This window comes from Lonchura striata, chromosome 3, assembly GCF_050655825.1.
Source record: "Lonchura striata isolate lonStrDom1 chromosome 3, ASM5065582v1, whole genome shotgun sequence".
In the NCBI taxonomy this organism is placed as follows: Eukaryota; Metazoa; Chordata; class Aves; order Passeriformes; family Estrildidae; genus Lonchura; species Lonchura striata.
In genome coordinates, this window is record NC_140705.1 from 39,470,205 (window position 1) to 39,494,810 (window position 24,606).

A 24,606-nucleotide genomic window follows, 5' to 3' on the forward strand; every position below is an offset into this window, starting at 1 on the left:
AAAAAAGGTACAGAGATCTAATAAAAGTAGGCAGAGGGGTGACAGTATCTCATTTGGCTGTAGATGCAAATATCTACACGTGTACATATGTTTTGGCTACAAAAAAACAGAGGGAGGAAAATTCACACAATGTGAAATGCCTTACTGTAACAATGGATGATTTGACTGTATTATCTAAACTGATAATGTACAATGCTGGAAATAGTTTATCTGAATCAGCTTGGAACATCATATTGACACTGCTCACACTGCTCCAGCCTTTCATATAAAGCCAGCCCAGGTGTCCCATGCCACTCTGAAGTCTGCTTAGTTCTAACTACATTAAAGATGGAGAAGAAAAGGTCTGCTTTAGCAAATAAATATATGTCATGTTCAAAACAGATCCAAAGGGAAACATAAAAGGGCATCTTGGAGATGAGAAAGGAAACTGCTGTACCTGGAAGTACACTTACAGAAATATTCATTTAGGTATGTATATACACACTAGTATATCCATTCCCGCACACACGTGCTATATATACTTTGAAACACTTGCTACCATTCTGCCAGTCAGATGTCAGACCAGAGTCACTCAATGCACGGTCCCTGTACTCTACTGCTCTGTATTCCCAAAGTTTTATTCACTATGAGTAGCAGCTGCAGTTGTTTTTCCCAAGCATATCAACCTTGCATCATTAATTCTGGAGAAACTCCTTGCTAAAAGACAGCAGGTGTGTGCTGCACTCTGTTCCCAATTACTATCAAATGAGGTGGATGTGTGCTTCAGGTCAGGGATATTTCTTGAAAATAGTTACATCGTTTATTTGAGAGACTTCCTCCCTGGTCAGTCCTAGATACTTCAACTTTAATGAAACATGTTTGTACTCTTGATATGTGTACATGTAAATCTACCTATTTTCTACTGATGTTTTACTCATGCTTACAACAGAATGTCAACAAAGGTCCAAAGATGGAAACCAAACTGGATTCTACTTCTGCTAAACATTGATGAAGTTGAGGGGTTTTTCTGCTTCATTTACTTAAAACCAGTGATATTTGTTGTGCATATTTTGTCTGAACATCCCTGCTGAAGTACTATTGACAAAATACGTAAGGAGACCAAATGAAAGCAAATAAAATAAAAGAATTAACACTGAATTCCAGGACCAAAGAGAACAGGTTGCCTATGGACTTAATGCTATTTGCAGTATTGTGAAAAGTTCAGTCTTGTGTAATCTTGATGCACACAGCTAATCTACTTGGTCCCAAAGGCTGACAAAACCACTTCCTGTTGTAGTCTCGCTCTTGTTTCTCTTGCTTGCTGGTAGGTGGGTCACTTAGGCATCTTCCTAGAACTGGAAAGGAATACGCTCCTAATACTTAGAAAGGAAGGAACAATAACTACCTGCTGGAAGCATGGCAAGTGATCCTTTTAAAACAGTGAGCTTATCCACATGCTCAAAGTTAGTTTAGACAGGTTGCAACTGTTATGCACTACACAACATGGATCTATCTGGGGAGGAAAGTTTAGGTTCTTCTGCAGAAGAAATTCCAAAGCTCATGTATATGCTGCCAGAGCTTGCAGGGTATAACTGTATTAGAAACAAAAGGATCTATTTACTTTTTAACTGAGAATGTTTGATGGGAAAATTACCAGAGCATAGTGACCATGAAGTCTTAAGACCCCAGCACTTAGATACTTTGATAACTTTTGCTATAAAACTGTGTAAGGTAAATAATGAATCATGCTACAAAAAAGTGCTTTTATATGCCTAACTCTTATTTCATTCAGCACATGCTAGGTATCTGCAACTTTGAATGAAACTTACCCTATAAAAATGATGAAAGAGAAATATAGCAGAGGACTGAACACTCCTTTCCCAAGCTCCACATTGATACACAAAGAACTAAATTCAACCTTTTCTAACACCTCCTGCAAGAAGGCCATAGCCTCATCTTTGTCAATCACACTTAAATAATCTTTACCACATCCTGATTTACAGTTACTGTCCTTAGTACACTATGTACCCTAAAAATGTGCAACATTTTTCACTTTCAAATAGAGTCCAACACAGAAAAACATTCCCTCTCTCTTGTTTCTCACCTCCCCTGCTTCCAAAACCTGATTCAGAGCGGGCAAGGCAGGCAAAAAAAAGCACACAACAAAAACAACCACCACCCATCCATCTTAGGTTCACAGAGGCTTACTTAGTGAAAATAAAATTTCTCAGGTATATAAAAATTTGACTGGATTGTCCCGGGCAATCTGCACTAGCTGATCTTCTTTGAGAAGATGCAAAGAATCTGGACTATTTTAATTAAACATTACAGTCTGAAGCAAGATTTTTCCTCAAGCCTAATGAAGGATGAAAAGGTACTGGAGAAACAGTCACAAGTTTTCACCTGTTTTCAATTAGATGACTTAGATATCTTGACACCAGCTGAGGCCACACCATGTCATCCCACCCAAACAGCCGCATCATTGACAGAACAGGCTGTGGCTGCAGATCTGACAGGGCTTTGCTGGGTATATCCAAAGCTAAGAGAGTAAAACCTGTTTTTAAAGAGAGAAAAAAACATGGCACCATTTCAATAATTTCTCAATATAATCCCTGTTCCATAAAGAGTACTGAAAATTAATTACAATTACTAATGTGCAGTCTGGAAGTACCAGAAATCTCAATTAAAACTGGGCAACTGTTCTAACAGTGATTGTTTGTATCCATGTTAAAAATGTAGTCTCTATCTCAAGCAGTTTGTAAATCATCAAGATACATGGGTGACAAAGGAGGAAAAATAGATCCCAACACATGCAATTTTAAATAGACTCACAAAGCCACAGTTTATAAATCCTGAAGGCATAGTTTTACCACCTCTGCAATGTCTTAAAACCTGCTTTTTCATCTTCTTGACTTCCTTTTCTTACCTCCATCCACTATATCTTGCCCTGTACACTTAAGTATTACTCTGCTTTACAGGGTTGAGTTTTATTTATTTGTTTTGTTGCTTTTACACACTTCTCACAGTGAAAAACTGTATCTGAAAAGAATTCACTCAGTAAAAGCTGGTACCTCTCTATTTTTAGAAGTCTTTCATGTATCAAAAGTTACTGTATAAATAAAGTACTACACAAAAAATTTACTCTTGAAAAGGATCTCCACATAACTGCTGCAGATCTAGAAACTGGGGCAGTACTTTGTGCAGAATTTTGTTAATGAAGCATAACTTTTGCTGTTTCTGTTAAGTCTACTGTAGAATCTGCATCCAAGAGTACCAGAATAAAAAAAATATAATGCATTGTTAATACTACAAATGACAAGTGCATAAAAACTCAGAAATTAGATTAAATCATAAATGCTGAGCAGTTATTGGTTACAGGAAATGAGAAGCATCAAATGAGTCAGGAAATCTGACTTTGGAGGGCAATGGAAAAGGGACTCATTAGTTCTCAAATTCTCCAATTCAAATAAATATAAACATGCATGCATTGACAAATCTACTTTAAATTAGACAGAAAAGGCTAGTTTTCAGAAACAACAATAAAATCAATTTAATTAACAGTACAGGGACAGACTACCTTAAGCCATGAAGGACTTCCCATTTCCTTATGTGCCTCAGAATAAACAATAAGGTCATACAGAGTCCCTACTCTGCCTTAGGTGAGGAAACAATTTCTGCCAGCCGTCTTCCAGATTATCACCTCGTTTCTGCAGCATCAGCCGTAAGAGAGGCTGGGGAGAAATGGGAAGCAGAACAGTGCTGTGAGGCCCAGGCTGTTTGCCTGGCAGGGGGAGCAGGAGAGTTGTGACAGCTGCTCTCTCTCTCCTCTGGGCTGCAACCTTAAGGCAAGAAGCTCAAACAGCATGGGAAAGGTTTGCCTGTCTCTGTAGTGCTACCTAACACATCTCTATAAAGCAGGTCACAACTGCACTCCCTCCTTCTCAGAGGAGTTTATAATAGCTTGCTGCTCTTGCTATTCCACTGTGCTAATATAAAATAGAAAAAAATCTGTCACTGTAGGAAATGAATGAAAGTTTTGACATTAACAACCTTCTCCTTTGATTTGTATTGCTGTTTCTCACACATGTTTCAGCAGTGTGAGACCACTACTGTTGTACACTGCCTCTTTCATTAATGCTGCCTCCTAACTACCATGGAGCTGCTTCAAATAAAGGGCCTTTTAGCTTTTCTATTACCAACTCAGTACTCCTGAGCTTGTAACTTTATGTAATTCATACCATGATGGGAAAGACTATTTTATGTTTCACTCTTCTGAATTTTAGTTAACTGGATACAAGATTTCATTGTAACTGCAGAATGCCATGTTAGCTACTGATGTGAAAGATCAAACTGGGGTGTCTTTCTATTCACTGCCAAGCTGACTCGCTGCATGTGGAGTTCACACACATATGGAATGTTGTACTTCAAGATTAAAAGCCTTCAGTGTAAAGCAAGACAAATCATTAGAATGAATTACGAGATAGTTTTATGACCACAAACATAACGGTTTGGCAAAAAGCAACAGTCAAGTAAGCAACCTTTTAAAAATTGCTTTAAAATTAAAAATATTCTCAAAAAATTAGTTTGAATCTCAATCATTATGAACAGTTCAACACAAATAAACTTCTACAAAAACAAGTAAATTCTGAATATAGTGAAAAACAGTATTCTTATTTATATTATATTCTTATTTATATTGTATAACATTTGCACATTGATTATAATCTGTGACTAGTAGTGAAAAAGAAGTCAGGTTTTTATAGCTTCAAAACCCTTTGGCATTCTCAATGTGTTTGTAACCTACAGAAATTCAACACTACAATACTTCCTTCTGTCAAAACATTCAGCACAGATTCTATTTTTTTTTTTTCATTCATACACACTTAAGTTACTACATGGAAGGAAAAATATCCCAAAGTACAAACTCCTTGAAAGTTTGTGACCCAGAGAATAGCACCAAATCCAGTAGGTTGCAGGCAGGGTCAGTGCTAACCTGCAGCTGTATCAGCGAGCTGGGGGGAAGGCGGCGTCTGTGACATTCTCTGGCTCTTCAAGTAGGGAAAGAAATTTCTCCAGAGAGCGCTGGCGACAGCAAGGTGGTGCTCTTTAGCCACTAATGGAATCTGTGCTGGGGCTGCGTTTCCCAGTTGAGGTCCCCGGCTTACACGTTCGTGCACGCTCCTAGGGAGAAACAAAAACAATGTTTACGTTCAATAAATGAAAAATTCACATCTTTTTAAAACGCATTTACAGCTACTTTAAACCGTAGAGTCTGAGAACTGAAGGATCATTTTGAGCAATTAAAACCTTTATGCAAAGACATTATGCATACCAGTTACTTGATGGATGAATGATGGCATATTAAGCACCATAAAGTTAATGTTAATTACTAATGTCAACCATTAATTATATGCTTTTTAATATGTCAGATCAAAATGAGAAATTGGCAGCTTTAAAATTAATATCTGAATTTTGCAACTGTTAGCATGACAAGCAAATCTGCTTCCAATCCAAACGCAGGTGCTTCTTTAAAATTTTTGTCACTAGGATTTTTAGGATTGAGTTGTGTACAGCAAATAATGGCAAATGATTTTGATCAATTGTAAAGCTTCCTTCTGAAATCTACTTCTCACTTGTAAAATCTCACTAGGTATGAGTTTAGATAAAAGATTCATTTTATCCTGATGAACTGCAGACAATTAGGTTTGACAGCAATGCCCACAGCTTTGTTAGTACAGTAAAGACAAAAGTTACCACTACACATAACTCCCATCTCTTCCTCAGACGATGTGGCATGAATTCAATAACACACTCAATTTTCTTTGATTCTTCTAGTACCATTCCTGCTACTTAATCTAATTTGGAAGTTGTGACTTTCTAGAGGTTTAATAGAGAGATGTCTGCAGGGAATCAATGTTCTCTGAGAATTGGGGCGGGGGGGGGGGGGACATTAATAAATTTGTCTGGTAGAGCAGGATAGGAAGCATTACAGTACTGGGCTGATCAACTAAATAACATGCTTATTAAAAACAATCTGTAGGAATGCACTATCATTCCTGTTCCTATTTATCTTCTGGTCAACCCAATTGAGATTGTGCATTAAAGCACAAGCAGCATTATTACATTTGCTTTATTAAATTCTATAAACAGCACTGTAAAGTCAGAGTCGAGATATTTAGAAGATAATAGCAAACCGCGGAGGCATTGAGAATTGCCTTAACACTAACATTTCTCGATTCCAATGTTTTTTTCTTAACTGCCATTCTCACAATAGAAACTGTTTCACAAAAAACTTCCCCTAGATCATTATTTTATGCTTACCCTAATTTGAAATAGACCAAAACAAAAATAGAAAAAACTCCAGCTCCGAGTTCCCTTCTGGGAACAGAGGAAAATTATGAAAGAATTACACAACTCACAGCACTCATTAGGACATCTGAAATGGAATAATTTTAAATAAAGAGTAGGTTGGCTGCAAGGCCTTCCCATAGTACAGTTGATATTAGAAGCACATCTCATTATATCAAATTAGTATCCAAAAATTCTTCCCAACACATAATTTAAAACATAAAACATACTGGCTGTCAAAGGTAACGATACCTTATGCCTGCCTGCAGGCATTCATTAGTTTCAACAGGACAGAGAGAATTGAGTACCAGCTAGTTTTCGAATGGCTACATTTAACAGACAAGGAAAGGTATGCAGCATTAGGAGGAATCAAGGATTTCTCTGAGAGATGGCATGAGTCCAAACACAGGAACAGAAGCCAGGAATTCTAAACCCAACATTTATTCCCTCTGTGGCTTCACATAAATCATACAGCCTTTGTTAGCCTCAGTTTCCCAGCCATGATATTTGGATAGTGAGACAGCTTACCCTTTAAGGATGCTGTGAAAACAATCAATGCTTAGAAACTGAGGATTATATTCAGTATGTCAGTTGGTATTCCTATTTACAAGGCATATTCTCCAAGTCAACATGAACTGAAATAGAAGCAAGATTAACATAAAAAGTCAAGCAACACTTCTTTGGGAGCATCCCCTTATGAAAAAAAAAGGACAAAGAAAAGGGTGTAAAAACAGTGAGGTCTAGAGGTCAAATGATGAAAAGATAAAAGAAAGGCTAAAGACAAAAGTCAAAAAATTATTTTTGTCTACTGCAAAAAGAAAAAGTTTAACAGTAAAAACAAAGGGCTTTTCTGTTCTATTTTGTTAGGAAAGGAAACATGATGCCTCATAATGCAGAGAATAAAACTTCTGGGACCAAATTCTGTCCTACTTACACCCACACTACACTGTAAAACTGCACAAAGACCTTTTTCTCTCCTCTAAATTGCCTCTCCAAAGACGGGTGCCTTGCATCTCCTTTAGCCATCTATGCAAAGTAGAAGGGTGCACAGACTTCCAAAGTAAGGTAATATATCTCTGTGTCAGTGGAAGGGCAACACGTACAAATCAGTATTTATGTTTATTCATAGTAACCTACACAAATGCTGGCAATAAGGTAAATGCTTGGAATCAATGGGACATCAATATATGCTGCAGCTGATGTAGCCAGCTACTTCTACAAACTAGCACATTTTTTAACTCTACTAAAATATGAATAAATGGAATTTTACTTTTTATTCAGGTTTCTACTTTCTAAAACTAGACAAGCATACCATCAAATATTACTCAATTTCTAAAATTTATACATTTAATTTTCTATTCTGTTAAGAACTCTGGAACCACCAGTTACCTTATTATTGGTAATAAGTTGGTGTGATTTTTATTTCATTTAAATAATGAATTTTCTATTTCTTTAACAAAAATGTGGGGGTTTTTTTCATTTTACTATCAGATCAAATAAACCCTGGGTTTATTAAAGAAGGGAATGCTTGTGCTACCTGAATGACGATTGTGCTGGATGTGTAGGTATAATAGTAGCAGACAGGACTATTTTCTATATCCTACAAGTAGGGTAAGGAATTGCAGCCATTTATCTGGATGTAATACTGTAATCATAAAATATGCCTTTGCAAGCCTGCATTACTAAAGGAGAGCCAAACTTTAGGTCACGCCAGAAGAGTAAAACATGAAACTCATCAGCCTGCCTATATAATGGAAACTTTCAAGTCACTACTAGTCTATAATCTGCACTGGATGCATAACAGCATCCAGACTTAATGCAGTGTCATTTAATTTGATCTACAAGGGTTCAGTACTCCCCAACGTGAGAGAAGACCTCTCTCTCTTACCAGCACTGCCAGGGGCAACCACCCCTCAGGATCTCACTGGCTATGAATACAGACACTGGTTTCTTCACAGACAGTATTCCCAGCTCCTTGACTCCCAGTCCAAGGCAGGCCAGCCACAGTACCTACAAATCTCAGCTGCCCAGTACAGCCAAGATTGTGCTCAAGAAAGTATTTTTAAAGGACTTGAATTACCTTTTGATGTTGAAACAAATAAATAACTAAAAACCACCACCTGAAGGACCAACACACTTGGATAAAACCAAGGAGATTGGGAAGAGATATATGAGTATTTCTAAAATGGTGAATGGTTTTGATGCATAGAATTTCAACTACAGTCATCAGTTATTTCCAGAAAAATTCAGGCAAAGTGAAAGGAAGCAAAGCACCATCACAATCAGATTCAAAAAGAGGTAATAAGTGCTTTGTGCCCTTTGCAAATCAATGGAACTTGCACGGTATTTAAATTTTGAGATTTCCCTTCCAAACATTCTCCTTCTTTTATATCATTAAGATTATCAACACAGTTCATGGAATCATAGAATTGTTTTGGTTGGCTGGGACATTAAAAATCATCTATTTTCCACACCCCTCCATGGACAGGAATATCTCTCACTAGACCAGGTTGCCAAACCCCCATCCAATCTGGCCTTGAATACTTGTGGACCATCCACAACTTTTCCAGACAACCTTTTCCAGTGTCTCACCAGCCTGATAGTAAAGAATTTCTTCCTAATAGATAACTTAAATTTCACCTCTTTCAGTGTGTATCCATTACTCCTTGTCCTATCACAACAGTTCCTGATGCAGAGACTCTCTCTGGCTTCCCTGTCAGCTTCTTCAGATACTGGAAGGTTGCCATGAGGTGTCCACGCAGCCTTCTCTTCCCCAGGCTGAACAGCCCCAACTTTCTCAGCCTTTGTAGGGGAGGTGCTCCAGTCCTCTTGCCAACTTTGTGGCCTCCTCTGCCCTTGCTCCCACAGGTCTGTATCTATCCTCTGCCCAGGTCCCCAGATGATGCCATGATTGACAGCTCAGCCAGGGCTTGGGGAGGGCCTGGGGGTGGAGCTGGGCACTGCCTCACCTTTAGCAAAGCCTGGCCTGCCCTTCCCACCAGACACAGACACTGGGATTCCAAGCTGTTTCAAGACATAAAACATCCAGTCTCTGGCAAGCAGTACACTCAGCTTTTAGCAACCAAACAATATTTAGCAAACAGCATTGCAGAATTACTTACAAACTACTAATTCAATTTCACTTTCTTCAAATGCCATAAAACACCAATACTTCTTTAATAGCTCTACTGATTTCTTCCTGACATACCACCAGAACTGCTATCTACAGTGACCAGAACTGCAAGCAAGGTTTCAGCAGAAGCCACACACATTTCCAGTAACTAAATCTATCCAAGATTAAGCTGAAAAAGTTTCTTGTGTGCCCTCCATACACTTTTGAAAATCCAGTATAAGTATTCAACTAGTTGACTATTATGTCACTTAATTATGTTATATAGAAAATTGCAATGATATCACCTATTTCATCGATGCCTGTGGATACCAACTCTCATGTTAACAAACCCACTATTCAACTTCAACTTAGTAATTTTTTCATGGGCATTTATTTATTTTTTTGTCTGTGCTTCAAATATGCAGTTAACACTAAATACATGTAACATTTCTGAATCACAACCATCAAGCATCATACAAAGGAAAACTCATTTTAGAGTGAGTTAAATATTTTTATACAGGATTTTTTAAAGTATTAAAAAAGAAAAACTAATTTCAGTCTGAACTGTAGTACCGGTACTCAAAAAGGCAAAACCAAAATGGTTGCATCTAAGTTCAAGTCTGTTTTCAATGCAGTATCATAGCACTTTGCCAAGATATAAGTAAAAAACTCTACGATCCTTCCTCTTACAAATGCAGATTCATGCAGAAGAAATGGATCTGGATTCACAGAAAAGGCACACTGCATGGTGGTACAGCTTAGAGAGTGGTGGCAAGTCACAGATGTGGGTTTCAGGCATCTTATGATAAAGGCTTTTGGTTTTCTTTTCACTGGTGAATGATTGTGACCATGTGACCTCATGTGTGAAAAGGTGAACCTCCTTTCTCTTGGCCCCAGTTATATATGCAGGAGTGCCAGTGGCAGAGCTCCACAATGAACTCCTGGTTATCAGTATGTTTAGTAAGGGCACTGACAGCATGCTTACAAGAATGTTAAGTGCTAGAACATCTACTTTATGGCCTCAAAGTGCCTCAGTTGGATGCTAAACAGCTAAGGCCTATCAAAACAGTCTTAATGTCTCTGGACACACGTTTTGGTAGCTAGGGAAGTTGGGTGCTTAAAACAGAGTCACCTACACACTGTCAGACACTTCCATATTCAGTCTGTTCAGTAAGACATGCATGGAAGGAAGGTGATGAAATTCTACCCAAGTCTGATTCCAACATCCAAGCCTTCTTTGAAATCTGTTTCCAAGCTCTCTGGGATACAATTTATTTTTTATATCCCTTTATATAGCACCCAGTATATTGAGACTGGTATAACTGCAGTAGGAACTCTCAAAGTGCACAGAATTTTCAGCCACCTTTGTGGAATTAAAAGCTACATTTCAAAAAGCTAAGCAAGATGAGAAACTTAAGATCAGAAATACATTTTCTCATCCATTAAAAGAAACATTTGGAAAAAGATCCTACAGTTTATAATGTAAGCACTGTGTAAGCCACAACAATAGCACCCTCACCACAGAGCTGTACTGCTGTACAGCAATGTGTATAAGCAGAAGTGAAAAATCATGACAGAATATTATCAAACATCAACTTACCATTATAAGTTCAGTATTTATTAAATTATGTTTTAGTGTTATCCTTTCATTTTAATTTGCTTCAGTAAACCATTTGTTTAAATGTTAACTCAAAAAAAAAGTCCAAATAACATGCCTGGTTATGAATGTATACGATGATTACAGACATGCAATGGAGTAGGGAGGGCTAACAAGGAAAGAGGGATTTTTCTCAGAACTCTAATCAAGGAAAGAGGCATTTTTCTCAGAACTCTAATATATAGGATTTTTATCAAATGCTTAAATTCACTCAGGGCACTTAAATTCTTTATAGCGGACTTGCACAACACCATTAGTATCAGTGTGTTGCAGCATGCCTTCATCAGGAACAACATGAAGCATACACAAAATGATGTCTCTTTGATGTTGGATGAGATCCAAAGGGATACAAGGATGTAATGGCTAAAAAAGCAGGGCACAAACAGATATCAGACTCCTGAATAATAATTCCCAAACTGCTCACTTAGTCAGATCACCCTCTTTTGACCAGAAAGTTCCCCAGGTGCCTGCCACTAATTACACAAAAGCCTTGAGCTGAGCATCTGATTCACAGTCTCTGTTTACTGGGGCCCAGAAATTCGATCATGACTAATCCACACCAAAAAAAACAGGCAGGTTGCATAAGGTGCAGCAGTAGCTACTTGCATTTTCAAACACATTTCTTTATGTAACAACGAAATAAATCACAGCATCAGGCCGTAGGGCAGCTAGGTCCATTTTTGATACTATTTTGGGCTCTGCTCTTGATTGTGAGTTCTACATTAAGTCAGTTACTGGATAAAAATGTGAAATCCCAGAACAAGGAATGGAGCCCATGACATTCTTCTCTCCCAGTATTACCTACTAATCACTAGAGAGCAGATATTTAATCATCCCTGCTGCTGCCTGTGATTTAAGTAACAAACAAACAACAAAACAAAACAAAACCCCAAGACACTTAAGCACACATCTTCAGCAGTTGGGCTCTAGAAGTGGTTCCAAACACACAGATTTCTGTTTCCATGACACTAAATCAGATGTCTCTGGACTCACCAGACACATGCCGGATTAAATTCTTTATATTTCCTGTAGGTTAACAGGAGACAAAATCCCAGAGAGGAGGCAAGAGCAGTCTGTCGTACAAGACACATTCACTACACATGTCAAACGAGCTGCTGGTGAGCTGGACCTGTTACTGTAGGTCATCAGACCATTGTATCTTGGAAAACCCCTACACACCATTTGAGAGCAGGTTCTTCCAAGTACTGGTAACCTTTAAGCTCACCTGAACAGAGCTGTCAGGCAGAGAGATACCCAGGAAAAGAAAGGTCAAAGGAAGCCAACATCACCACAACATTGTAGAAAGAAACTGATGCACAGAAAATTCTACCTGAACATGAGGGTGACTGAGCACTGGATCAGATTGCCCAGAGAGGCTGTGGAATCTCCATCACTAGGGATACTGAAGAACTGTCTGCACACAATCCTGTGCCATAAGATCTATAATAATCCTGCTTGAGCAGGGAGGTTGGACCAGATGGCCCCACTGTGATCCCTTCCAACCTGACCCATTCTATGATTTCAGTTACTACTGCTTCTCTGGAAAACCTTAGCTAACCATTGCTGAAAGACGCTCTACCTTTCTCCACCCAAAACTCCTACTCAGACTGTGTTTGTTTGGTTTTGTGCCACATGCACATTAGGAATACATCATCCCCAAACATCTTAAAACATATTTCTCATTGTGTTGCCTTAATAGAAAAAAATGCCTTTTAACAGAATAGAAAACACTACAGATCCTTTCAATTTACCACACATCAATCATTGCCTGTGTAGAAGCAGATCACATGCTCTTTCCTACTGAAGATACAGTAGGTTTAAATAGAGCCATTCCACTTCTTTCATTGGTGGTATAAATCTTCAAGTCTCAGTGGAAGAGCCTAGTATATTTCTATTGTTAGTGACTCATTGACAGAACAGACTCAACAGTTAAGAAGATTCTAATGTGACAATTTATATAAGCAGAGTAATTAAAGTATATTAGAAATCCAGATAATCTCTCCCAATCAAGCCAATGAAGGGCAGCCCATGGGCATTCAAATTACACATTGCAATTTAGCTCAGGGTCACCTTCCCAAGTTAAATAATACCAACAGGAAATGCCTTCAACAAAATGATCCTTACTCATAACTAAACCTATTCAGGAAATTACATAAAGCTCTTTGAAGATATACACATTTTAAGAAGTTTACCACTTTAAACCACTACTTTTTTTCCTTCTACTGATTTGAAGACTAGAGCCAAGTTTAATTTCTCAGACATTACTTGAAATATTCACTAAAACATAGGGAAAAGAGGAGAAAGTGTTTCAGATCACTCTAAATGTGAAATATGGCAGTAATATTTTCTCACATTACCTGAGAGGGTGTTAAAACAGATGATGCAAGATGTAGCAATTAATGAATTATACTAAAAACAGATAAGGAATCTAGTGCTTATGTTTTTTAATATTCTCATAAGCATGTTTTTTTACTGCTTTTGTTTAATTTTTTTGTTTGTTTCATGCATCTTCTGCAAATCAGTCTATGGACTACACAATTAAAAGTAATTGATTACATTTTGACTTAAAATGAAAAGTAAATCAAAACCAGTATATATAGTTTTCCAACTTTAAGGTTATATGAAAAACAGAACAAAGCATACAAAAAACTCCCCCACAAAACATAACCATTTCAATTGTTCCCATAAAACACAAAAATGACAAACATATACTACTCAAATTTTAAGTCCAAGTTCCTAAAATTTTTAATACACAACTTAACTGCTACTTCTTTAAAGAAATACAATTCAAGAAACAGGGCTCTGTCTGAAACTAAAACAGGGGAATTTGATAGATTTATGTTCTTCACTGAATTATTTAGATTTGAATATAAGAGAACAAACAATATGTACCACAGGAAAAAACTGAACTGAAAGTCTCAGGCATTTAAAACAGCCATTTTTTCTACAGCAATATATGAAAACAATAATGTGCTATGATATATAACCAGCAAAGTTCTCACAGATTAAATTATCTTCCCAATCAAGGAATCACTAAAACTGGCAAAAGCAGCCATTACCTAATTCTCCTCAAAGTTTTCAAACCAAGAATTCAGAGTAAGGGATGTTAGTTTGTCAAACCACAACATTTTCTGAACACAGCAATCCCTTGACACTTCAAATATTCTTTGGGAATTCACCTTCTGGACTTTTAGAAGGAAACCATACACTGGTGTGACAAAGACAAAAAAATCTAGGTTTAATTCATATATACTCCTTTACTTTTTTTACTGGATTGCATAAGTTGCACAAAGGCCAAAGTGGTATTAGCCCAAATATTCCTGCCCTTCACTGAAGAGCAGTGAAAGTTCCCAAGATATCACCTACTGACTTGGCAGAGACAAGAGAATAAAAGAAGACAGTATTTTTAAACTCATGAAATTGCAGGAAGAAATTTGGCTATTCTTCAAAGAGGGAAATGGGCACACAGCAAATCCTATAGAATTTAACTAAGAAAGAAAACAAAATACACAAATGAAATGTCAAGCAGAAACAGTCCCTACTATATTATACCACTTTTATCCCATTCTTCCTGTAGTGACCTTTACCCCATGTACTTAGAACAGAAGAGACACTTGGATCCTCAGTGAGACTTGCAAAGATGTAGGCAGGCCAAAGAAATGATATAATCATGAGATCCAAACGAACACTTCATACAAACACTTACAAGAACTTTCCACTCATTGCTTGATGAAAGTCATACATAAATGGAGATATGGGTCAGCAGTCTACCTGAAGCAATTCCCACTAAATTACAAGAAACGACAAGGATTTCGAAAAGAACTAGCATATAATAATATGCTAGTAATATGCTATATAATCTTGGAAAAAGTAAAGGAAATCAAACTTGGAATTCTTTTCTACTGACTGGATTATCTTTATTTTAAAGACACACAGTACAAGTGTCATCAAAATTCTGATTTTATAATGTGCAATATTGAAGACGGGGCAATAAATTCCAATGATTGATTTTTGTCTGCATTTAACATCAGATTTTAGAGGAAAGCTGATCATTACTAAGTCAGCATTAATTACAGAAAATATGAACAAATCTTATGTTGCTCCTTCAATCCACTGATTCATAGTTAATTTGTGGATGGGGAACACTAGGAAATGTTTTTCTTAGTTACCCCAAAATGTTCTTGTGTATTTCTTTTAAATCACATATATTTTCCAAAAGCAGTCACTACTTTGTAAACAATTAAACAGCATAAGAGCCTCTTAGTTAACAATAATTCATTCATCAATAAATTGTTTTACCCATTTTTAAATGGCTAAGCTTTATGATTATTCCCTCTATATGCCTTAGTGAAGAAATGTCTAAGGAACAGTTGAAAGACCACACTAATAAATAAATTTTAAAAAATTAGAAAAGTTATCTGCCCATTGACAGACTTATCTCCTGATATAAACTATTCTAATCTTCACTGGGATTGAAAGTGTTAATGCTGTGAATAAAATATTTTCAACTGCAACGGAATCATGTGAAGATTATCAGTATAGCAGCAATGTACAGAGGTGCTCCAGCAAGGTTACAGAGTTTAATATAATCCTCTCTATAGCTAAGCACAGTAATAGAGAACCCTGCATTCACTGTGACAGCATGTTGTGTGCACTCAGTAATGCTTTCAAAATACATGGGGAGAACAAGAAATCCCCAACATCCTTACCATTCTCAAAGACAAAGCAAAGATATTAACCAGAACAGACACACAAACCTAAAACACAAAGGTACGGAAAAGCCAAATATTTAAAGCTGCAGAATATTACTTAGCACTTTCTCCTTAACCCTTCTCAGTGGGTTTAACCGCATCACTGAAAAGATAAGTTTTTATGACCGTAATTTAAATACAAGCAACAGAGCTTAAGCTTGCTTTGTCTAGGTCTGCTATGGGAGAATATTACATCTTCCACAGTCACCCTAGCAAATTTGTGTTAGAGAGCTGTTTTCTTTTCCTAATCACATTTAGAAAAGATAAGATTGCAAGAGCAGCAAAGACAATACAACCTATGTTAATTCAGTGCAGCTAGTTCACATTTCAGTTTGTGGAATACTGTTGGGGAAAACCTGATTTGAGCCCAACTGCAGTTTTCCTTCATTACCTTCACTGGTGTTCAGCCATGCCAGCTTCTCCCCTGTACTGCACAGGCATATGATAAGATTGCAGTTTCCTTTGTGTCCATAATGCAAAATACAAACCAGAAGGCACAAACATACAAAGTGATCCTTTGCTGTCCCAAAATCTGAAGTTCTACGAGAGAGTGTCCAGGTACTCATTTTAGCATAAGGGCTCAGCCATTCACAGATCTCAGCCAAGTAGTCCCTCCTAGATTCTGCACTATTCAAGGCACTCAGAGTCATCTTGTTGCTTTCAACAAGTGCCTGCTCAGTTCTGTTGAAAAAACAACAGAAAAAGTCACAATAAAATGATATTTAGTTTCCCTAAGCAGATTTTCAGAATAGGTCAGCTACAGAATCTTTTAATCCACTAAAAGAACAAAGAAAAATAAAGAAAAAAATGTAACAAGCTGCATTGAAATTGACACTATTCTAGGCTGTTGTATTCCCCTTTTTTAGTTCACATATATGCAAAAATCCCCACCTAAACCAAATTTAATATTTATAAGTCACTGCCATATCACAGAACTTAAAATAGCTGCATTTCAATTTTTAAAAGGCTTACTTTGAATAGAAATCTTTTGCAACATTACAATTAGTTTTGATCAAATTAAGACAAAATTCCCCAAAATTTCCTATCACCTCACAAAATTAAGAGTTCACACAAAACATACTCATTCACAACTGATGGGGAGGAGGAGGCCTACAGAAATCATTGGAAGTTCCGTGATCTGCCCTGACCATGAGACACTTCAGCCTTTCATTTTGAAGATTTAAGAATTTTGGTTGAAAAAAACACTAGTAATCTTTTTATCTAAAATATTTCTTAAAGAACTGAGAAACTGTTATTACATTTTTCTAACTTTAAGTTATCAGGGACCGAAGTTATTTTTCTTTTTTTAACAGGAGATTTTGTTTCCAAACCATTTTATATTTGAAAGAACAGGGAACCCAGATCACTTTAGGTTATATTTATTCAAGTTCAGACTTTATTAGGAACATAAATGCTAATATCTGCCACATAGGGAACAGAAAATATCAACTGTTAAGTATTTATATGAAAACAACACATCAGTGCTGGTGCCGTGATTCTTTTTTCTTGCCATCAGAGCAGAACAGTTAAAACCAAAGATTTAGGGGTCACAGCAAGTAAGTTTAGCACCATTTGTTCTTTGTTAAAGAGTGTCTTCCTTCAAAATCATCATAAGAAAGATCCACTTAACCCCATTAAGACCTTCTGAGTGAACTCCTTGCTTGCAGAAGATGACTGCCCGTGACCACATTCAGATGTCTTTTGAATAGTTCCAAGTATGGAGACTCCACAAGGTCCCTAGACAACCTGCAGCAATGCTCAGTCACCCTCACAATGAAAATAAAAGTGTTTGCTGATGTTCAGAGGGACTCACCTGTGCCTCTGGGCACCAGTAATAGCCTGGCTCCATCCTCTTCACACCCTCCCCTCAGACAGTTCTATTTATTGATAAAATCCCCCTTCGCCAGTCCAGGCTGAACAGCTCTGGCTCTCTTAGCCTTTCCTCACAAGAGAGATGTTCCAGTCCCAAAACCATCTCTGCAGCCCTTCATTGGACCCTATCCAGTAAGTCCATGTCTCTCTTGTATTGAGTAGCCCAGAACTAAACACAGCACTCCCAGCTGTGGCCTCACCATAAGCAGAGGGGAAGGGTTCCCACCCTGAACCAGCTGGCAATGCTCTGCCTACTGCAGCACAGGATGCAACCAGGATTCTTGGTGGCAAGGGCTTTTTTCCTGCTGAAATCCCTGATGAAGGTATAGGCAAACCTTCCACATCACCATAAAATGACTCACATGTGAATATAATTTAGAGTGAGAATCAGAATGCCAGACTGAGAAACTGAAATGCTGAAGTGAGGAGCAAGTGCTTTTATAAGTCAAGTTACTTAATAAACAGACAAGCTGCAGATTCTGATAGATACTGCAGTATCTTTCATAAAACTTTTCCATTTAAGTAGTGCTTCTAAAATTCATCATACTCTAGACATTGTGTTAAACAGCATTTCCATTTGTATTTTGTCACTTGTTGGTTTTGTTTTATACATGTTTTATTAAAAGCTAAAGTTATAGAAAAAAACCTTTTTGGAAGGGACCCCTGGAGGCAAAGCCCTTGGCTCAAAGCAATGCCAATCTTCAATAAACTAAGGAGGGAAATTCTACAATCTGTCTTAGAAAATTGTTCCAATGCTTGTGAAAATTTTATCCTTATTTCTAATAAAAACTTCTTTCCTCACAATCTCAGTCCATTGATTCCTACAACCTTTGTGACAAATCTGATTCCATCTTACCTACTACTCTCCTTTCCTAAGGATGAAAACCTCATTTTTCTCTGTCTCTCCTCATAAGAGCATTTACTTCTGCCCTCTAATGATCTTGTTCACCTTAAATTGGTATTTCAATGCCTTTCTTTTACTTGGAACCCAATATGCTGCTTATTTATATAACATAATTTATTTGAACCATATTCTTGTAGAACACCAGGAGGGCAATGAAATGTAGCTGTCTATAGCTACACAACAGCCCAGACTCAGATACAACATTTTCTGAATTCTTACAAGCTAAGTAATCTTTACCAATTCCTTAACATCTTTTTTTCTCAGAAAAAAAAATCATGGGAAACAATAACTGTATAGTGTGACTGCAATGCCAAGTAATGGTGATGAAAGGCCAGCACTGAAATCCAGTTTTAGGTACAGTAATTTCCAAAATCCTGCCTTTAGCTCTTCCATGGGACAACGAGATCAGCAGCAGCTGACAGAGAATTATAATGATGGGACAGCTTCATCTCTTCTCTCAACTATTTTTTACAATTTTTAAAGTAATTTTGTACAGTACCAATAGCTGAAATAAAAATTAAAGCTTAAAGATTGACCCTAAACAGATAATTTCTTAAAATTCAGACCCCAGTAGTTAATCAGACTCCCAGTGCTGATGGACTCCCCACAATGGCGAAGAGATACCCACAATTGTACTAAAGTGGATCTCCCTTTAAGCTCACAGTGCTTTATTCAAATATATCAAAAGAATACAGATCATTTTGAAAGAGTTTACAAGCTTAGAAATGTGATGGCAAAATTATGGCTGCAAAGATCATTAAAATTCTTCTTAGCCATGCTATAAAAAAAAATTTAAAATATAAAATTCAAAGTTCAACAAATTGTGTGAAACATTCACTGAGGACAACTTCTCCATTATCTAGCACAGCTTTAGAAATGCAGTTTCTCTCATTGAGCATGTCCTCACCCAGGCTCAAGTACAAAGAAGCAAAACAAACTGGCAAAATTGTTATTCTGGCTGCAGATATTCAGATGCTGAGCTGGTGCCACCTCAGTTAAAATTTTCTGATGGGAAAGTGAAATGGATTCTGAAGATAACTGCACAAAGTAATGAGGAGAGTATCAAAATATTAAATATTAAAACCCAAACCAACTGAAAACAAACCAACTAAAAGTACTACTACCCACAGCTCTCTCTTCAGATATTCTGAAATAATTTCCAGTAACAGACCTATCTTACCATTACACCTGAAACACTGTCAGTATTACCACACAACTCATTTTTCAGACAGGAAGCATGAAAAATACTTTAAAAATACTCTTAATTTAAAACAAGACCGTAATAGAGAGAGGAAGTGTAGTTCAAATAAAGTTTTTCTTTTCTAAAAGAAACTCTCTTGCTCTAGCTTCTTTAGCTGTCTTTGCAAAAAAACAAAACCTGTATGCATATGGATACTCTCTAGCAAGGTGCTTGGAGTTCGTATACTGTAAGTGGTTTAGGAAAATCTTCCCCTCAAGAGAAAAAAAAATTGATTTTGGAAGGCAGGGAAACTTGTACTCAAGATAATGAACTAACTTGTTGACAAATTCCAAAACAAAGTATTTCATTTCCTTCCTGCAAAATCAATTTTGTTCCTTATGGAGTATCTGTTGCAGAAAAGGATGCTGTTATGTAATATGTCTTTTTAGTGGAGGTGGTTACTTTGGGTACAAAACATCCTGTACTAACATTGTTCCCAACACTGGGTCATACAGACAGTAGAGCTAATCTGTCATCCAGGAAGGATGGCAGGCTTGCTAAACTTATATTATCACCCCCTCTGAAACACAGTAAAAATCACTGTTAAAACTGATCGTTTATTAGATCAAAGGTACCATGAACAATATCAATTCTGCCTGCTAGTGTTAACAGGAAAATGTTTTACAAGTTCTACCACTGGGCATCCATTTAACTTCCAGCACCAGCTATGCTGTAAAACTGTGCACATAATTTATCTTGCGACCTCTGTGTGTGTGGGAAGCATTATCCAGGCAAAACTTCTCACAGTCTGACAAAATGATGTGATTTGCACTGTTCAGATGCTTGAACAGACTTTAAGCAATCATCAACAATAGTTTTTATCTTCAACCATGCTAAAATGTAACACTACATAAGAGCAACCTATTCCTTTAAGACCATATTTGATAGAATACAACTAAATGAACAATTACCACATTTTAAACTTGTCCATATCTTATCCATTAGGCTTAAGTATTATTAAAGTTCACATTTATCTTCCACATTTTTAGAAATTTCTCCACAAAACACTCCCAATTCTTCCATGGTGTCCATGTTAATGTCTTTGCTCACATATATCTTAAATTGACATTCATTTCAATTAGGTAAAATAAACAGGAAACAGCCATTCATAATTCCTCAATTTTACACAGCAATCAACAGCCTTCAAACAGTTTCCAGTTTAAGTCTGTCACATGCAGTTTATGACAGGTGTGTCAACAAATTCTCTTTTCCACATCATGGGAAAAACAATTAAACTATTCCAAATAAAAGACAAAAAAAGTATTTAATAATAATTCCAACAATGTAGGCTTGGTAACTTACTATGTTTATTTCCAGTGTAAATGTATTGCTACTACTGTGCAAGGCTTCCTAAAGTTTAATCTAATATTTTTTATACTATAGAAAATATTTGATTATAATGACACATGCTGTAATGCCTTCCAAAAGACTCACCTCAGATAGAAAATATGCTCAATAAAATAGGATTGTATGAAATTGTGCTGATTTTGCAATATTGTATTGCATTTAATATCAAAACAGAAAGAGATGTTGTTTAAAAACTTGCAGAACATAATTTTTTGAAATATTCCGATTTTATGTACCTGTTTGATACTTTATTTCTTAAGATGCATTTGCCTAGTTTGCAATATTTGTTTTTTCACTGAGAAAGTAGCTAATGAAGGTGTTTTCTGAGATTTTTTTTTTTTTTTACAAAAAACCCACTATAGTGAAAAACCAGCATGAGCCCTGGGACACCTACCAGCTCCTACTAATCTGCCTATGTTCAGCATGTCATGTCCTTGTCACACAGCATCACCTACCACAGGCAGACAACACATTGTTAATAATGTCACAAATAACATTCAAAGTTTTCTATGCAGCTGATGGAAGAATTCAGAGACAACTTCAAGACACAGAGTTAAATGTTGAAGCTGTTTTTCCTATTTTGTTCTTCAAAGCCCTAAACTAGAAAATCCCTTGAGTGAAAAGTCAAAGAAAGGCTACCATCCCTTCTAGGGTTAAAAGATGCTTTTGTAAGATTTTTAGGTCAGATTAACCTTTTGCTCACAATAGGGCTGGTTATTGGTTTTATTTTTTACTGTCTTTAACACAGGTAAAAAAAATCAATATGAAGCGAGACAAAGGGCTCTGGAGGCCCTGGCTGCACCAGCTTTTGGTTTGGCTCATACACAATCCTACAACATGCTGAGGCTGGGAAGGATTAGCCTGCTTGTGTTGAGTAAACCGATGATACTCAATAAACAGTTTCTGTTGTAAACCCCTTAGGACGTGCAAAGCCACACTAGTTGGCATTAGACCAGATAAGCTGCCGAACCAGCTGTAATCTCATTTAGACCTGAGCTGATCCTCCTGTCCTTTCATTCCACAGGATCAAAGCAAACCACTGAGGAGGCAGCTGTATTATAGCAGCAGTGCTTGCTGGATGCGGCAAACATTTCATAAATTCCTCTCCTTGAAGCAAGCCTGTACATAATCTACCCAGAGCCAGTTCAATCAATGGATTTCTGAATTCATTAGTCTTATTATTACAGGATAACTGTTTTCTCCACATAGTGTTGTAGCTGTTGCAAGCCAACTTTGCAAAAGAGCTCTTATTGCTGACCATTTCTTTCTCATAATGTGCCTTTGCATTTTTGCAGTGCCACATGAAAATGATTTAAATTACTTCATTGCAGTATTTTCTTTAAAGACTAGAAATAAAACCAATTCACGAATATACAAGTAGGAAGCCTTGAAATATAGCACACTCTTCCAAGCATAATTACTGGCTACCTGTTTGAATGTTTCCATGCATCAGTAATAATGACCAATGTTTTCTGAGCTCAAATGATAACAGCAAAAGTAGAGATTATATCATTGTAGCAGCATAAATACAGAAAAAATACAGATGCAAAAGCAGTAATTCTAAGAAAGATATTTCTATTTGCCTTTTACTCTTTGTGTTCTCTGGAATTAAAAAGAAGAAATATCTTTGTTGTTAAAGAAATGAATAGCACAACTTAGGAAAACTGGAAAACCACATAAGCAACAAGTCTTTTTAAACTAAGCAAAAATGAAAACCAAGGCACTGGATCAAATAAGAATAGAAGGTGCAGCATTTGATTTCTGTATCACATTTGGAGTTTTCACTCCAGTTGCAATTATAGATAAAAAATATTATAGTATAACCTTAGAGCTTTAGAAGAACAGAATGTGTAATTCAGAAAATGCATCAACTGATCCATTTCCCATCAGTGAACTCTGCAATAATAGCACATATTCACAGATAAACAAAGTAAGATTAGAGTTTTACTTACAGTGGAATAAGGAAAAATAGTATTAAAAATATTTTTCAGTCCTTTTAATTGCTAATTATATTAATCATTAATGTAAAGATTTAAGTTTTCTGAAACAGCTGCATTGTGGGGGGAAAAAAAAGAAAATAAATGTAATAAGAATTATGCACCACAGAGCAATTTTTTTTAGATCATATACAAGCAACATTACTGATTCTTGGATCACTCCTTGAAGAACAAGTAGTAGCCACAGAAAAATGTTTGGTCTGAAAAATAGGGAAGGCCAGGTTACCGTTAGAGTTAAGGTAAAAACAGCAGTCTTTGTGACTTACTGTTATTTGCAGCCAGTATAAATATGCAGCACATTCATGCACAAACTGAAAAGTCAGGATGATCCCTCACAGAGAAGTGCTCAGAGTCTACATAGCACAAGAGAAAGGTCTGTATCATCTTTGCAGGCACACCCTAACCGATACTGCAGAGATCTATTGTACATCTGTATCTGGCTGCTCATGTTTTTATAAGAGTATAAAAAAAGTTCTTGTAATAAAAAGATTCAATGAAATAGAATAAAATCAAAGTTTAACACATACAAATGATTTTCAACAGAGATTCTTAGTATGAAACTTTTTCAAGCACTACAGCACAGATGTGCTAGAGCATGTCATAGGCAGCAGGCAAAGATGAACAAAAGGTATTTGCACCTATCATCTACAGATGTGTAAAAAAGTCACCACACATCTCTTCCGCAATCACTTAGAAACCATCTGATGTGCTTAGTTAATGATTCCCCTCTCTCCACTTCATTCTTCAGACATAAAGGGGTCCCATTTAACATAATCACTTAATAACAGCAAAGTGATGGGTATCAGAACTCTAATTCTTCTAATATTTGCAAAATCCAGCTCTTTGTAATAATAATAACACCATGATAGCAAACTGTAAAACTGTGTAATTATACTTTAATTGTATTGTGAGGCATGCATTAATCACAAAGTTTAAGTACCAAGGATGGAATTATAATAATTCTGTAAAACAAATTTAAGCTAGCTAAGTAGGTCAGAACCACTAGCATGCAACAGGAGACCTCTGGGAATTTATCAGTTAATGGCTATTTATGTGCAAATGAGTGCCCTCCAACCCTCCCAAATCCTGTGTAGCTGAAGGGTATTTCTGTTAACCAGGAGCATGCTTAACTGCTGAGGCATAAATTAAACCATTTATTGGAATGATTTTAATTCTTCTCTCCCCCCACCCACTCTTAATACTCCCCTCCACCCTCACTAGCAGCAAAATTTACAGTATTAATTTACATGGAGATAGGACTGCTGAAGAGTTTTCAGAAATTACTGTTTCAAGAGAGAGCAGGAAAAAGAGAACAGGAAAAAAAAAAAGAGCAAGAGACAACCTTTTAGTAAGAGACAGTGGCAATGCTACAGTTAATCTTCAAATCTTGGCAGGTTGA

At 36.8% G+C, this 24,606-nt stretch overlaps 1 protein-coding gene across 2 annotated transcripts in view; it reads right to left on the reverse strand.

Annotated features, from left to right (window-relative positions):
• MMS22L (MMS22 like, DNA repair protein) overlaps window positions 1–24,606 on the reverse strand; it is an 88,802-nt gene that overhangs the window by 19,495 nt on the left and 44,701 nt on the right. For both annotated transcript variants that reach the window (XM_085574872.1, XM_085574871.1), the window contains 2 exons: window positions 4,973–5,160; window positions 2,383–2,533 (listed from right to left, as the gene is read on the reverse strand). In XM_085574872.1, the coding sequence (XP_085430998.1) occupies window positions 2,383–2,533; window positions 4,973–5,160 (339 nt within the window). The remainder of the gene's footprint in view (window positions 1–2,382; window positions 2,534–4,972; window positions 5,161–24,606) is intronic.